The sequence below is a fragment of the Nymphalis io genome, chromosome 6 (genome assembly GCF_905147045.1).
Source record: "Nymphalis io chromosome 6, ilAglIoxx1.1, whole genome shotgun sequence".
Classification (NCBI taxonomy): domain Eukaryota; kingdom Metazoa; phylum Arthropoda; class Insecta; order Lepidoptera; family Nymphalidae; genus Nymphalis; species Nymphalis io.
This window is the reverse complement of record NC_065893.1, coordinates 8,243,474-8,259,467: the sequence shown is the minus strand read 5'-3', so window position 1 is coordinate 8,259,467 and position 15,994 is coordinate 8,243,474. Positions and strand designations below refer to the sequence as shown.

At 30.9% G+C, this 15,994-nt stretch overlaps 1 protein-coding gene across 2 annotated transcripts in view; it reads left to right on the top strand.

Moving 5' to 3' along the window:
- Nucleotides 1-15,994, top strand: part of LOC126768864 (uncharacterized) — a 68,467-nt gene that overhangs the window by 14,681 nt on the left and 37,792 nt on the right. Inside the window, exons 1-2 of one of the 2 annotated variants that reach the window (XM_050487237.1) lie at nucleotides 13,208-13,484; nucleotides 14,420-14,902. In XM_050487237.1, coding sequence (XP_050343194.1) covers nucleotides 14,440-14,902 — 463 coding nt within the window. In that variant the 5' untranslated portion in view covers nucleotides 13,208-13,484; nucleotides 14,420-14,439. Of the gene's footprint in view, nucleotides 1-13,207; nucleotides 13,485-14,419; nucleotides 14,903-15,994 lie in introns of those variants that run through there. The other variant, XM_050487236.1, reaches the window with a different exon arrangement.

Below are 15,994 nucleotides of genomic sequence, written 5' to 3'. Positions count from 1 at the left end.
GTCGAAGTTGGCGCATATACCTGTACAACCTTCAGGGAGTACCTGTCGGAAAGTTTTAGGACAAGGTACGCTACCCGGTTCGACACACTACTGATTTCCACAATGCTGCTAATGAGATCCTTTTTGACTAGAAAACCAACACCACCCTGGGAGAGGTTATCACCTTCGCGGAAGTAGAGTAAGTTACCGGACTCTAGAGTTATCGTGTCCTCCCCCTGTCTTCGGACTTCAGATAACCCCAGTATATGCCAGTTTATATGACTTAACTCTACTTCTAATTCGGCGAGGTGATGGTCCAGCCTCATCGAGCGTCCATTATACGTTGCCATTTTCAGTCGTTTTATACGGTAGCCTGCCGTGAACCGGTGATTCTTAGCACCCCCTGCCCTGCCGATACCGCGACCGCTACCTTGGTCGGGCCTAGCGGGCTTGCCGGTAACTGGGGGCCTTTTTTTGGGCGCATCTGCCATTTAGGGAGGGGTTTGCCCATACTCGCCGCGCTGGGAAGGCGTGTTGGCGAGCGCAGTAGGGGGTAAGATGTTTATGGGTAGGGGGGACGCTGCTGCCCATCCCCCCTTTTCCCCGTCCCTCAGTCGCCTCTTACGACACCCACGGGATGAGATTGGGGGAGTACTATTCTAAGCCGGTACTCCACGGCACACGGTACTTCTATGTGTGACAATGTTATTAATAAAACTGTGGAATGTGGTATGAGTACGCCGGACTAATATAACGAGACAGAAAAAGTTTTGATCAAGAGACATAATCACAAATTAGTAAAATACTTCGTTTATTTCATTAAATTATAAAATATATGCATTAAATACTTTTATTACTAATTATATATACTTTTGAATTATTTGTAACTAAACATTAATAAATTTAACGACACATTTAGTTTAAAGTTACTTTTAATATTAAATAAAAAATATAACATACGAAATAGCCAAGCTTATGCTACCTCTCTCACTAAGCCGTTTAACAGCAAACGGTTACTTTAATATTTTCAAGAATTTTTATTATAATTAAGCTCCAAACCTTCTCTTTAAAAAAAGGGTGAGGAGGTCTTTAGCTCAGCAGTGGGACATTCACAGGCTGTTACGGTACTTACGGTGTTTAATAAAATAAGATGGCATACTAATAAAAAAGATAAAGTCTTGGTACTGAATATTAAAACACTCCTGGCCATAGAAGTAGTACATTTTATCGTTTATAACTTAATAATATAATTATTAATTTTAATGAAGCTATGGCCTTGTAACAAGTATTCGGAGAGAGGCAGCGTAATCAAGGTGACAAACTAGAAAACAATGTATGTGGGCAACGCATGTTTTACTATGGAACCTTTATTTAAAGGCCATAACACACTGCTTCATCTGTAGATACATATAATATTATTGTGCCAGAGAAATAAGGACACAGAAAATTTATATTTAACTCAATTGTCGTTTACTTATAAACGCATAAAGCTTTGCTAAAGAACATTTGTAATTTCTCTGGGCTTACTGAAATCCATAATAACAATGGTAAAAGCTATAAGTTAATAGCAATGATTTAAAACATATAAAAAAATTGGTAAAAACAATCTTATTAATAAGTCTACGCCATTGCGATAATGATTACAAAATTAAAATATCGTATTTCCGTATTATTCAAGTTATTTTGTTCACAATTTAATTGATTATTTATTAGTGTGGTTTATTCTTATGTGACTATGTAAATACGATTAATGTAAGATTGATATTTTTATATAATCGGAATATTATAAAGTTATTGAAATACATATTTATATCTACACATAGGAAGTGTCCTGTGTGTATTTTATAAGTTAAATAAAAATATAAATTATACAATACTATAAATATTTCCCAAGATTGCGTTAGGAAAAATTACAGTATTTAAATAACATAATACCTATATAAAGCTTTGTAAACGATGTTATTTTTACATATAAAAAATATGGAACAAATGTACGAATAAAGAAAGTCTTGTATAACTTGTACTATTTAATTTAACTAAATATAGAAGACAAAATTAAATTTTCGTAAAAATATATTCGAACGAATGATAACTCATGAAAAAAATCTTTTCAATAATAAATGCTAAAATACCTACTGTTATATTGTTTTTGTATATATTACTCAACGCATACGTCTTATATGTGCAGGTTTAATTTATTATATTTTTATTAAATAGATATTACGTTATTGCTTGAGATCACCATTTCAATTTGAAAATGGAGGTTAAAGTTAGGGTGGATAAACTCCAAAAGTAACTGTTTAAGTACAATTGGAAATTCTGAAATAACATTTTTATAAAAAATGTACCAATACATTTTTATATTGTCAGTTTCATTTATATCATCGTTTTTATAAAATTAAAAAAATATGTGGTTTTCCTTACTAAGAGATAAAATAATTGGTAATAGTATCTATTATAGTAATTAAAAGATATAATTCTGCCCATAAAAATATATTTCTTTTTTGTGAAAAGTTAAACCATTTTCAAAAAAAACCCTGTTATATAGATAGTATACTATTGTTTTAATGTACAAAATTTAATGATGAAATATGATCGTGTTATAATTTCATTATTTGTTTATATGATTAAACATTTTAATAGACTTGTGGTTTTTATTCAACGTCAGTCTTATGTATAGGAAATAAATTCTTAACAAGATCAGTGTGCGTGACGGAAGACGTAATCCGGTAAAAACTACAGATCGTTCTACATCAGCAGTGTCTACAATGCAGTCGCTATTGTCCGCGATCTTCACACTTCGTTACCGAACTCAATGTCGGTGCAAAGAGTAAATATAAACGAAACGTAAATAATCCGTATTAAACAAAAATAATGGTATAATATATTTACGATAATGAGAACACCGCTCAACATAAAAAAGTATTACGAAATATTCAGTATTTTTTATTTATTTTTTTATTTATTTCAAAGAGCTTTTGTGTTATGTTATTTGCTTAATAGTATTTCTATATTTGATGTCTTTTTAGTTTAATTAAAATGATGTACACAAGCTTCAGCTATTATTACTTTTATGTATTAATTTCTTTAATACATAAATAATTGAAAATATTATAATTAATATTAAAATGCACGGACGTTGGGGTGAAAAAGCATGAAGGAGAATTTAAATCTAACTTTCTCTTATCAGTAAACATTATTTTCAACCACTTAATTATTCAGTTTCCGACGACATCGGTAGTTCTAAAAACGATTTATTACTATAATTATTATTATTAATCTTTAAGATTGCCATTATTTTTGATGTCATTTATATAAACAATATTAGATTAAATATTTTTATTTATATTATTTTATCGTTTTGTAATAAACCTAACACGAGCTTCGTAAATTTGCCCTTCACGATCATTATTCAATATTCATATTAAAAAAATACTGTCATAGCTTAGTTTTTTGCTTATATTGTAGGTAATAGGTATTGCCATTTACTTGTCCTAGATATCCAAGTTACTATGTTGAGTAAGAATTGATACATCCTGTCATATAACGCATATAATATGCATATATAAATGAGAAGTTATAAACTTAAGCTTATCTTCCATTAGCTATTAACCTGACCTAAATCGCAACATATAATAAAACGAATATAGTTATGAAGTAAATAAAATGTAGATCCTGATCTGTATATACTCTACGTGTAACGTAAACACAAACCCCAAGAAATAAAATATAATATATTATAGTGAACGAAACTATAACTTTTATATAACCATTTTCGGCATTTATTCCTGTATAACTTACCTCTGATATAATTAATGCACTCATAACACAAAATTAATTAAATTTAACTTAAGTATATACATTTTAGAGATACGAGAGGTTACTCAAAATCCTTTAAAGCTACTATTATAAGATTCGTTTGTTTTATTTTTCAAAATCAGTCGAAACTTACCAATCGGACTGAGTTACATATTCAGTATGATTAGTAGGTTCTCTAAAATGTAAGTTAAATATGTATACTTTACATATTGAGTATTTATGCTATATATTTTTGTTATTGACTATAGTGCCTATAATTAGTTTAACCATAATTCATATCAATCGTGTCCAAAAAGTGCAGTTTTTTACCTAAAACTATACTCCTAAGTTGCTGTTATTAAGTGCTAGTGGAACAAAATTATTTTACACCACCCACTTAGCACTGATAATTATTTGCTGCTAAGCTTAAGTACTCTACTGATCAACATTTTCGACCTCCATATCATCTGCACAAATAGCAGCGCGGTAGTAAAAGTGACTGTAATTCAAAGACATCGAGGGGTACCAAGATCAAATCCTGAATACACCGAGCTTTTTTTTTTTTTTTTTTTTCTTCTATTTATTTATTTTTATAAGTATGGTTGTGTGCTACACATGTAACAATAATTTACTTGTAACTCAGAAGAGAGTTAAATGTTCAAATACATCATGTAACCGTCATTTTCATGCGGACTGTATTAAGTTCAATGAGGCACAATCGAGCCGAGCTAAATGGGTTTGCCCAATATGTCAAGGGCCGAAATCAAAAACAGGGAATAAAAGCTCTCCTTCCGATCATGACAAGAGTATTAAAGAATCTGAAATAGATTCACCAGTTTCCTTAGTAAGTAACATAGACTCCCAAGATGCTATTCTTCAAGAAATTCGAAATCTTCGTAGAGAAATGAATGAAAAATTTGAATACCAACAATTAAGCCTAAACGATTTCAATACGAAATTAAGTGAGATTCGCGGTGAAGTGCGAGATTTAAACTCCAAATTTTCTATAATGCGAAAGGAGTTAGATCAAGTAACTAATACAGTGCAGTTTTTATCTGATAATTTTGACGAACAACAACTCATTAACGATCGTTACAAAACAGATATCTCTCAATTAAAAACAGAAAGCACATCTCTACGTGCGCAACTTAGCAAAGTCGCCAGCCTTATGGAACAGCTTGAGCAACGTGCTCGAGACTGTAATATTGAAATACAGTGTGTTCCGGAGCATAAGTCTGAAAACCTGCTTACTATTGTGAAACAACTCACTAAAGTCGTTTCGTGTGTCATAGATGATAGTGATATTAAAGAATTCCATCGCGTTGCTAAGGTTGATTCTGACTCGAAGCGCTCTCGCAATATCATAGTCAAATTAACCAGCCCGCGCGTCCGTGATACTATACTTGCAGCGGTAAAAATTTTCAACAAGAAGAATGAAAACAACAAACTCAATTCGACTCATTTAGGCATCGCGGGTGATAAGCAATCAATATACGTCAGTGAACATTTGTCCCCAACGAACAAGAAACTTCATGCAGCCACGAGACTCGTCGCAAAAGAGAAGAAATACGAGTTTGTCTGGATCCGAAATAGCCGCATTTATATTCGTAAAAATAAGCATTCACCTGCAATTTTAATAAGAAATAACGATTTTTTAAATAGTCTAAAGTAATTTTTTGGTTATATTATTGTGCTTATTTCTTTTTTATTTATTTTTTCTGCCTGAGTAAGCATTTATTGTGTTTTTTAGTTTTAAAATTCAATATTAAATTTTTTTATCAAAATGTGAGGGGCCTGCGGACCAAGACTGAGGACCTCTATTTATCTGTTCTCTGTTGTGATTATGATGTCATTATTCTTACGGAAACTTGGCTGAATGATACAATATTTGATCATGAATTATTTGACACTCGATATTCAGTATTTAGGCGCGATCGTAGTACAACTTCATCTTATTTGAAAGATGGTGGTGGTGTTGTAATTGCCATACACAAAAAGTTTGAGAGTCTGAGAAAAATCACTTGGGAATCTGTATGTGAAGATCTTTGGGTTTCATTTAAAATAGGTCAAAGTACTCAAATTAATATTTGTGGTGTCTATATTCCACCTCCAGTAAAGGAGTTGGAACTTAATTACTTTCTTAAAAATACTGCACAAGTTATTAACTCTAATACAGATGACGGCACAATAAACGTGGTGATTGGGGATTTCAATTTGAGCAATATTGTCTGGGAATATAGCACTTACAGTCGTAGTCTAATACCTGTACGTACAAACAATAATGTGGATTCTTTATTTATTGACACAATATTTTTTTGCAACCTACATCAATGCAACTCAATTTCTAATAATAACGATAGAATTCTCGACCTAGTACTTAGCTCACATCCATCTTTTCTTACGGTATCTGAAGAAAAACCCTTAGTTCCGCTTGATTGTCATCACCCAGCCTTATTAATAGACCTACAGTATTCTACTCAAAAACACTATCTTAAAAGTAACACTGAACCTAAATATAATTTTGCTTTTTGCGACTATAATACTGTTATTGAGGAACTTTCAAAGATTGATTGGGCACATTTATGGAAAAATTGTGGCTCTGTAGATGAAATGATAGAAGTTTTTTATGAAACTTTACTAAATGCTATTTACAAAAATACCCCAAAATCCAAACCCCGTGATGGCAAGCATCCCATATGGTATTCACGTTCTCTAATACGTACTCTTAAGGAAAAATCTAAATATCATAAAGTATTCAAGAAGTATAAAAATCCTATGGATAAATACACTTATGATCTCCTAAGAGATCGCTCAAACGAAATGATATTTGAATGCTATGATTTCTTCAAAAAAAATATATCAGACCATATTCGTAACAACCCTACATACTTTTGGAAATATTTTAAAGACAGAAAATGCAATTCTAAGTCGATTCCCAATCAAATGATATTAAATGATAGAAAAGCTACAGGAGGACAGGAAATATGTAATCTTTTTTCCTATAATTTTCAGTCGATCTATGATACCACACATAAGTTACCACCTTTCAACCCAAAATATTTAACTAGTATTAAATGTACTAATAACACATACGCCAAATGTTCTGTAACAGACCATGAGGTTAAAACACAGCTTCTATCCTTAAATTGCAATAAAGGGGCGGGACCCGATCTAATACCACCTATATTTATTAAAAATTGTGCTAAAGTTTTAGTTAACCCTCTTACAACTATATATAATAAATCACTTCAATCGGGAATATTCCCAGCTAAATGGAAAGTTGCTTATATAACACCAATTCATAAGTCTGGAGACATTAATAATATATCTAATTACAGACCAATATCCATACTATCTACTTTTGGGAAAATTTTTGAGTCACTAATTCAAAAAAAGATGTATTCTCATTTAAAACCTTACTTTGATTCATACCAGCATGGCTTTTGTCCTCATAAATCCACAACATCTAATCTAGTTAGTTACATATCTGATATTTCTGAAGCTGTGGATAAGAATAATGAGGTACATGCTATATATCTGGATTTTAAAAAAGCGTTCGACTTAGTCCACCACGACATTCTTTTAACCAAATTGGAATGTATGGGTATTCATGGTTCCTTGTTACGTTGGTGTGAGTCATACTTAAAGAATCGATCCCAATTAGTTGCCATGAAAGGTTTTAAATCTCTCGAATGTAATATACCCTCTGGTGTACCGCAAGGGTCACACCTAGGACCTTTGTTTTTCCTTGTTTTCATTAATGATGTTGGAAAAGTACTTAAATCCAAATATCAAATATACGCAGATGATTTAAAAATATACAGGGAAATTAAATCACCAGAGGATATAGAAATCCTGCAAAGTGACATCGACAACCTTGTTTGTTGGTGTCTTGCAAATCGTATGACTCTAAATAAGGATAAATGTGTTCATATTACATTTTGTAGAAAACGAAAACCACTAAAACACACTTACTACATCGACGGTATGCCCCTTACGGAGTCAACGAGTGTAAGGGATCTCGGGGTGATAATAGATAACACCTTAAGCTTTAGAGATCACATTGATTACATCATATCAAAAGCCTCGCAAGTATCTGGTCTGGTGTTAAGATTAATGAAAATCTTTAAAGATCCAAGCTTGACAATATTAGTTTTCAATAGTATAATAAGGAGTATCCTAGAATATTGTTCAGTTGCTTGGAGTCCTGGGTATGAGGTGCACTCTGATAGAATAGAACGTGTACAAAAACGTTTTCTATATTACTTAGCGTACACAGATCTAAATGCTAAGAATTTTAATTCTTACGATGCACGCCTAATTAATTATAAAGTGCAAACTCTTAAATATAGAAGAGAAGCTGCTGACTTTCTTTTTTTATACAAATTATTGCACGGATATATTGATGCACCTGATCTACTTGCTAAAATTAGTTTCTACATTCCGCGTCAAGGTAGCCGTTTACAAAATCGTAAAATATTTAGCCTACCTGATGTCAAATCAAATCTTGGTCAACATTCGCCAATTTACCGTATTTGCTCGCTTGCGAATTGTAGTCGTCAACACCTAGATGTCTTTAGTGAATCTGTTGGTTCTCTTAAGAATAAACTTAAAACAAAATCATTTAGTTTATGTAATAATTAAATAATTAACTAGTTAGTAATTGCACAAGTACTGTTCTTGTTAAATATGTTTTTTTAAAGCATGCTAGGTTTACATCCAGAAGACTGCAACTTATTAACACTCTGTTTAGCGTAGATTTTATTTTGTATGCACTAGTTGTAAGTCAGTTTTGTAAACTTAAATAAAAAAAAAAAAAAAAAAAAATATTTATTTTAAAATAGTTTGTATATTTGAACACGCTAATGTTCTACTAGATACTAAATGGGTACTAATCGGGATTTAACTAAACTAGCAAACTTCATGCGAATTGTAGTAGAGAGGTTCTCATGCTGTGTATAAAACAACATCGTCGAAATTTAATCATTAAATACATTTATATATATTGTATAATAAAATAGGATAAATCATGACCTAATGTAAAATAGGAGCTGGTAGTTTCGTAGGAATCATAAATAAATTGTTGCTCTTTAATATGTCAATAAAAACTTGTACTCGCTTCATGTTTAAATATATATGTATATTTAAACATGAAGCGAGTTACCTCTCTCACTAAGCCATAGTAGTACAATACAATAAATTTGTTAGCCAATTCCAAAGGCTTGATTAAAGCTAAGTTAATTTTAGAAGTTGGACATATTTGTGTCACATCTAATCATGAATGATTCAACAGGAAGTAACTGTCAGAAAAAATACTAGAATTTTTTGTATATTATTTATTATATATATAATATAATTTTTAGAAATTTATATTTAACAATACTATTTTAATCTTTATACATAAATAAATTTACTGACATATAAAATGTGTCATACAAAATTGGAATAATTTAACGTGGATGATATATCGAACCACGAGTAGATAGATAAAATTAATTACAAGTCCTGAATGTTGTTCAAAAAGTTCAAAATAAAATAGTATTATTAATTAGAAGAAAAAAAAATGTTTGATAACTAACTTTCAAGTGAAACTAAAAGAAGGTATGTCTTTGATTATAAGGCTTCGTGATAAAACAGGAAGGCTGTACGACAAGAATAACCTACGGCTAGATATTCAATACAAATATAGGATGTGAAAGTAGATATGATATTACTCTACCTCATTTCCAACACTATTTATATAATCAGAATTCAAACAAAAATAATAATTACATGTAAAGAAACAACTGAGTAAGTAAATAACAAAATAATATTTTGAACGTGTTAAATGTTTAAATAAATATATCATATTTATAAATCGACCGTATGTATGAATTATATGGGCATTTCACTCTCATTAGCGTAAATAAATCTTTTAAATTCTTTGTTTTAATTATATGTGACAACTTATTACGTTTCGTTACATTTTGTTTAATAATTATAACATTTTATTAACATATAGGCACATATGAAGTATTCCATATAGGCCGAGCTCTGAAATAAACAAAATTATTTTTTTTATTTTTATCTTTAGACATGTTATGCACACTAAAAATCTTTATTTATACATGACGACCGGTATTTCTATTTAATTGACAAGGATGTATTGTGAAACAAGGTTCGCTGATATATATCATTTAAAATATATACTTATTATGATATATACGACATACTTACATTACGTCATATGGTATGTACATCAATTGATATTTTTGGAGAGAATATATCAATTATTAAGCCGAGATGGCCTAGTGGTTAGAACGCGAGAATCTTAATCGATGATCGTGGGTTCAAACCCGGGCAAGAACCACTGAGTTTTCATGTGCTTAATTTGTGTTTATAATTCATCTCGTGCTTGACGGTGAAGGAATACATCGTGAGGAAACCTACATGTGTCTAATTTCACAGAAATTCAGCCACATGTGTATTCCACCAACCCGCATTGGAGCAACGTGGTGGAATAAGCTCCATACCTTCTCCTTAAGGAGAGGAGGCCTTAGCCCAGCAGTGGGACATTCACAGGCTGGTACTGTTATATATCAGTTTACTTAACGTGTGCTTAATATGCGTATTTAATTTATATGTTTCATTCGGTGATGAATTAAAGCATGCGTATCATAATAAAAATATACGACATATATGTACAATAATAAATGAAGTAATCTATAAACATACTCTTGAATAGGCAGTTTTTTCGCCTGGCGATGTGACTATTACAGACTTAACAGTCATTGTAAACGTAAGCTTAGCTTGCATTAGATGGTCAACCGTTAAGAGGCTAAGGTCTCGTTCAGAATACATCCAGAATTATAAATGCTGGTCTGCAATTATGAGTGCATAGTATAATATATTTTAATTACGTACATAATATCCGCAACAGTTATTTAGCACAGGGCTAATAATCGTTAATATACGTACTTTGATCATGTCATATTGCGCGCTGTAATCCGTTGATAAATTATTCTAACCTACCTATTACATACGATACATTTGTATGTATATATTTTTCCGTTCATATAAAGCACTGCAGATAGTCACTTCCGTGATTTGAATGAATAAATAAAAATTAAAGAAACAGATTTTCCTCGACTATCGATATAATAAATAAAAGTTAATAATAAACATATTTTAAACAAGTTTTAATTAGCAAAAATAACCTCAATCTTCAAACCTCTCGTATGAATTTCAAAACAATTAAACAAGCTGATAACATTAAAATATTATTTCTCACACTGGTTATTATCATATCTTCGTCGTTTTGTTAGCACAAAATTTTTTTATGATACAAATTTGTTTGTATTGTTTTTAAAAGAATAGTCATATTACATACATCAACAGTTAGCAGAAAATAAATGTAATACACTAATTTTAAAACATGATAGTTTATCGTGATTCGAAGAAAACTAACCACGAGATAAAATAAGCAAACAAAGAGCCGTAGCCTATACGATACCGACCCGCATTGTCTAAGGGCATGGGAAACTTGCAACCTGACTGAATTTTTATGGGAACGTGAACTTGTCATACAATCATTACTCTGATTAACCGTACATAACGAGGATGAATTAGTTTTGACTCATATTTTTATGTTTACTGTAGAAAACAAAACCTTTGGTTTAGTATTTACTCGACTTGTAACTAATAGTATATTCGGGTATAGGTTAGTTGAAATACCGAATCGTCCGCAATAATGCAAGTGTTGATTTTTCTCCACCATAAACTCATAAATTCTGTTATTATTAATAATAAAACAACAATAGTAATTCAATTTTCAAGTCTATAATTTAAATTTAGGATAAATTCGAAAACTAATTTTTTGATTTGCAAATAATAAGTATTAAGTTGATTTTGTTAACGTTTATTTAGGCATAACTAAACTACATAATAAATACTTTGGTTAATCGTAAGGAGCTGGTGAGCAAAATTTCTATGAATATGATTTGCTCACGTGGTAGACATTATAATGTGTTAATAGTGATAATTTTGCCATAGAAAACATTAATGACCGTGTCTGTAACCATTTCGCTGCAATGTCAATTGGCAGAGCTTGAAAAAATTAAAAAAAAAAAATGTAGCAATATGTTATTTGCTCATGTCTGCCTCTGACGTCGAAGTTCAAATTTCTTTCTGAAAACGACTAAAATCGGTGAGGCAGACATTCAGAGCTCTGACTTTTGTAGTAATTTATGTTTTTAGGTTTATACGGTTTACGACCATGATCAGATCTGACCTGTTCGATTGTTGACATTGTAAAAGACCACAGAGTCTGTCAAAGATTTTAAAATCGTTGAGGCAGATATTCTAGCCTGTGATATTTAAGGGAATAGAAGTTTAGCATTAAAAAGTTGCGTGATTAATTTATTTTGATTTTGCTATATTTTTCTTCCGTTTTCAAGTATTCGGTATTTGGTCAGCCTGAGTGTGGTTCGCTTGTTCTTGCTACCCAGAGAATCAAGTGTCGCCGTTTACTGTTGGGGATCCAGGTTCTCCTACCACCTGTTCGTTTTTCGGATTCAGGGTTCGTTGAGCTAGAGTCCAGGCTCGACCCACCTCCGTGAAAACTAGTATACATTATTACTCTAATATACGATATTTTATGTTAGTTTAATTTTATGTTAGTTTTCATATTAAAATAATATTTATTATATACAAATGTTTGCTAAAATAACTATTGATTATCTTGACCCATGATTGTCATGTCATATTAGCCGTAAAACAGCCATTTTACAGCCTGTTGCAAGACTAATTCAGGTTAACAGATGCTCTTCGGTTGATTCAGGTTAACATGGTTCCGTTAATTGGTCTCTAAATGTGGGTGACCATTAGATTGATTAAATTGCTTCACATTTGCACTACAGACTGACGAATTTTTTTTTATATAGTTAGTCTTTAATTACATTAAAACTTTTTTTCATTAATATTTCTTATCAAATCAAATACTGATAATATTAACAGAAAAAACGAATATATTAAAAATTAAATATTTAATTTATTTATCTGAATGTAAAAGCCTTAATAAAGTGTTAGTAAAATGAATTTAGAAAAGTATACATTGATTAAAAAAATAATTAATTTCGTCTACACAATACAAGGAAAATTGATGGAGGTTGAGACGAGGTAAATATTTCTTTATCTTTTTATCTTATCGATCTCTCAAAACAAGTTACCGAGTCAGTTTTTTGCTTTTCATTTTTTTATGTAGATGTTTTAGTTTATTTATTTAATAGAATAATTAAGAGTTAAGTATTTATTTATTTAGATATAAAAATCGCTTCATCAAAAATATCTTCTTGTCAAGCACAAACAACAGTTCATGGTATTACGTCGTGTCTACTGTAAAATGTGTATATACACTTACACAGCCAGTTGAACGTTCAGAACCGTTGGCTGTGGACGTTACCGCGCTACCTTCTCTAGACCGCGACCTTTGACGACCAATGTTTAATTTTGCAATCTCACATAACTACAACATGAAATACCAACTGTCTCTATAATAGAAAACAACCTTTGTGCCAATGTAACTTAAAAAAAATATTCAGTATCTTTATTTTTATTTAGCGTAGATAATGTCCCGATGACGTACATTTGTTTAGTGAAATTGAAGTGATAGGATGCAGTGTAGATAATATTAAATTTCTACGGTTTGCGGTTGTGGTTCTTGTTGAAAGGTACTGTTGCTACATGTATTTTACTTTTAATTTCTCTATTTTCTCAATATCTACATATATTGACATATATAAGAAAATTTTAGTAAAAACTAAGGGAATAGCAATGGAAACGTCAAAGAAATAAGTAAACTGGAACTAATTACTAACAATAAAATATGTATAGTAAAATTGTTGATAAATACATATGTGTATTGAATATTATTCACACGTCGAAATATCTATATATTCTTATTATTAATGCAATATTGTTTATTTGTTTCTAATATATTTTATTTTATACGACTTAAGCAGTTCTATTTATTTGTGGCAACTTAAACCTTAATAAAATATCATTAGTCTGTTTCTGAATAATTTTCAACGCTTTTGTCTTCAATAATAATTAATTTAACTATTTTATATAACTTTGTTTATAAACAATTGTTTTTTAAAGAAACGATAATGCCCGATAAGATTAAATATAATGGATATGAATGTGGAATTCAATGATATGAGTATAACATAGAATAGTAAATTTTATAGATTGCTACATAAAAATATTCTATTTAAATAATAAAGTTCACTGCAAATAAAAAATTAAAACAAACCTCTACATAACCGATATTTATTATATTAATAACTTATTATTGCTCATAATGGACGTAATTTATTTATTTACTATATAAATTATCATCAATCAAGCTCTTTCGTTATTCGTTACATTAGCGAATAACATGAGCAATGACGTAATTAAAATCCATTGTCCAAATAATAATACTTACTACCAAGTTGCTTCTTACACATTAAATGATAATTGATAGAGCTATTTCTATCAAGCGCATTACAAAAGATTTGTGAAATTATGTAGATAGTCGTTTATGTAATTAGTTATAATACTGTTGAATGTCAGTGAACAGAAAATAAAGTCGAGCTATAAACAATTATTCACATTTTTTCAGATCGCGCAAATGCAGCAACAATGCAGGCTCAAAAAGAATCAAGCAGACCAAAGCGGAGCATGAAAAGGCGCAATTCTAGAAAAAAATCTTTGTCGCCGTCTGACTTAAAATTTAGTCAAGGGGACACGAAAAGCGAGAACAAATTGAACGGTAAAAGATCATTATCCGAGGGGTCAGTGAAAGTGAGACACAAGAAAAGCAACATACAGAGGACTTTGACCTACCCCATTTCGTGTGCCGATTTCGAAGATGTTTCTATGGATGCAGTGTTTAAGATGAAAGGTGACCCCAGGCCACCTGAAAGTGACGAATCAAATCTGCCGCCGACTAGTAGTGATAGAGATACGGAGGACGATGTTCGTGTCATGACCCAACCTTTGCCGCAAAGGCCTCGATGGGACTCAGGAAGCGAAATGGACTCATTGGTCTCCATAGCTGTAAGAAAAGCGTCGGCACGACGACGCCGAACGCCAGCTAACCTTGGTAAGTTTTTCTTTGTATTGAATATTTGCATTAATACGACACGCTCAAATAGGTAGAGGTGGGCATTGTTAACGCTATCCACAGTGTATTGAAGGTATATCGTGTTCTGTTCTGTGTTCAGTTTTATTTATCTGAAAAAACTCGTGTCACATGAACTAGTTTGCAACAGTGCTTAGACCAGACTAACTGGATTGTAAAATTAGAATGTAGACTATCGAAAGAAATAAACCATATTTTTAATCATTCTTTTAAACAAAATAAATTGTGTAAATAAGTTGTGCAAACATTTGTGTTCGTACGTCAAAATAATTTAATTATATCTCGCATAATTTATAGAATCATAATAGACATATATACTTCATATGCAATAAAATACTTGTTATGAATTCATCACAGCTTAAACAGGTCACAATCACTTAAAAGTTAAATGCACAATTAAAACAATTTAAAAGGAATGGTTGATAATTATTTATAAATTTAAATTCTAAGAATATTTTATCCAATTTTGCAACGACCTGAACCGCTACAACCGGTCTGAGATTGTCATTTTGCAAGGAAGAGCCGACAAGAAACTAAATATATTGAAGTTTTAAATACAAAAAATACTCCGATTTGAATGAAAATGCAACTTCAATGTTAAATTGTTTCGTCATAAAATTTCGGAAATGTAAAGGTCGTAGTTTCTTGCATTATCACCTCCATTTATAATATAAATGTTCATCATGTTAAGTTAAGCATTCAAAATATATCAATCTTATATTAAAAGTAGATTATAAATATAGTAATGGTCATTGAATTCAGTCTTTCATACGTTTTAGTAATATGATATTTATTTGTAACAAAACACGTGGTAATTTAGTTGCAGACTTGTGGAAATTATCACCGAGTCAACATTGATTTATTATTTGCACAAACATTCGAAATTGAAATTGTATGTAAATAATTAGCGTAACCATAGTAACGAAAATAATATAATCATACTATCGTGCATATATTATAATTATTATTAGTTATTCATGTTTTTTTAGTTGGTTGCAAAATGGTTTATCAGGTTGATATGTGAATTGAAAATATATTACCAAATATTTTTAA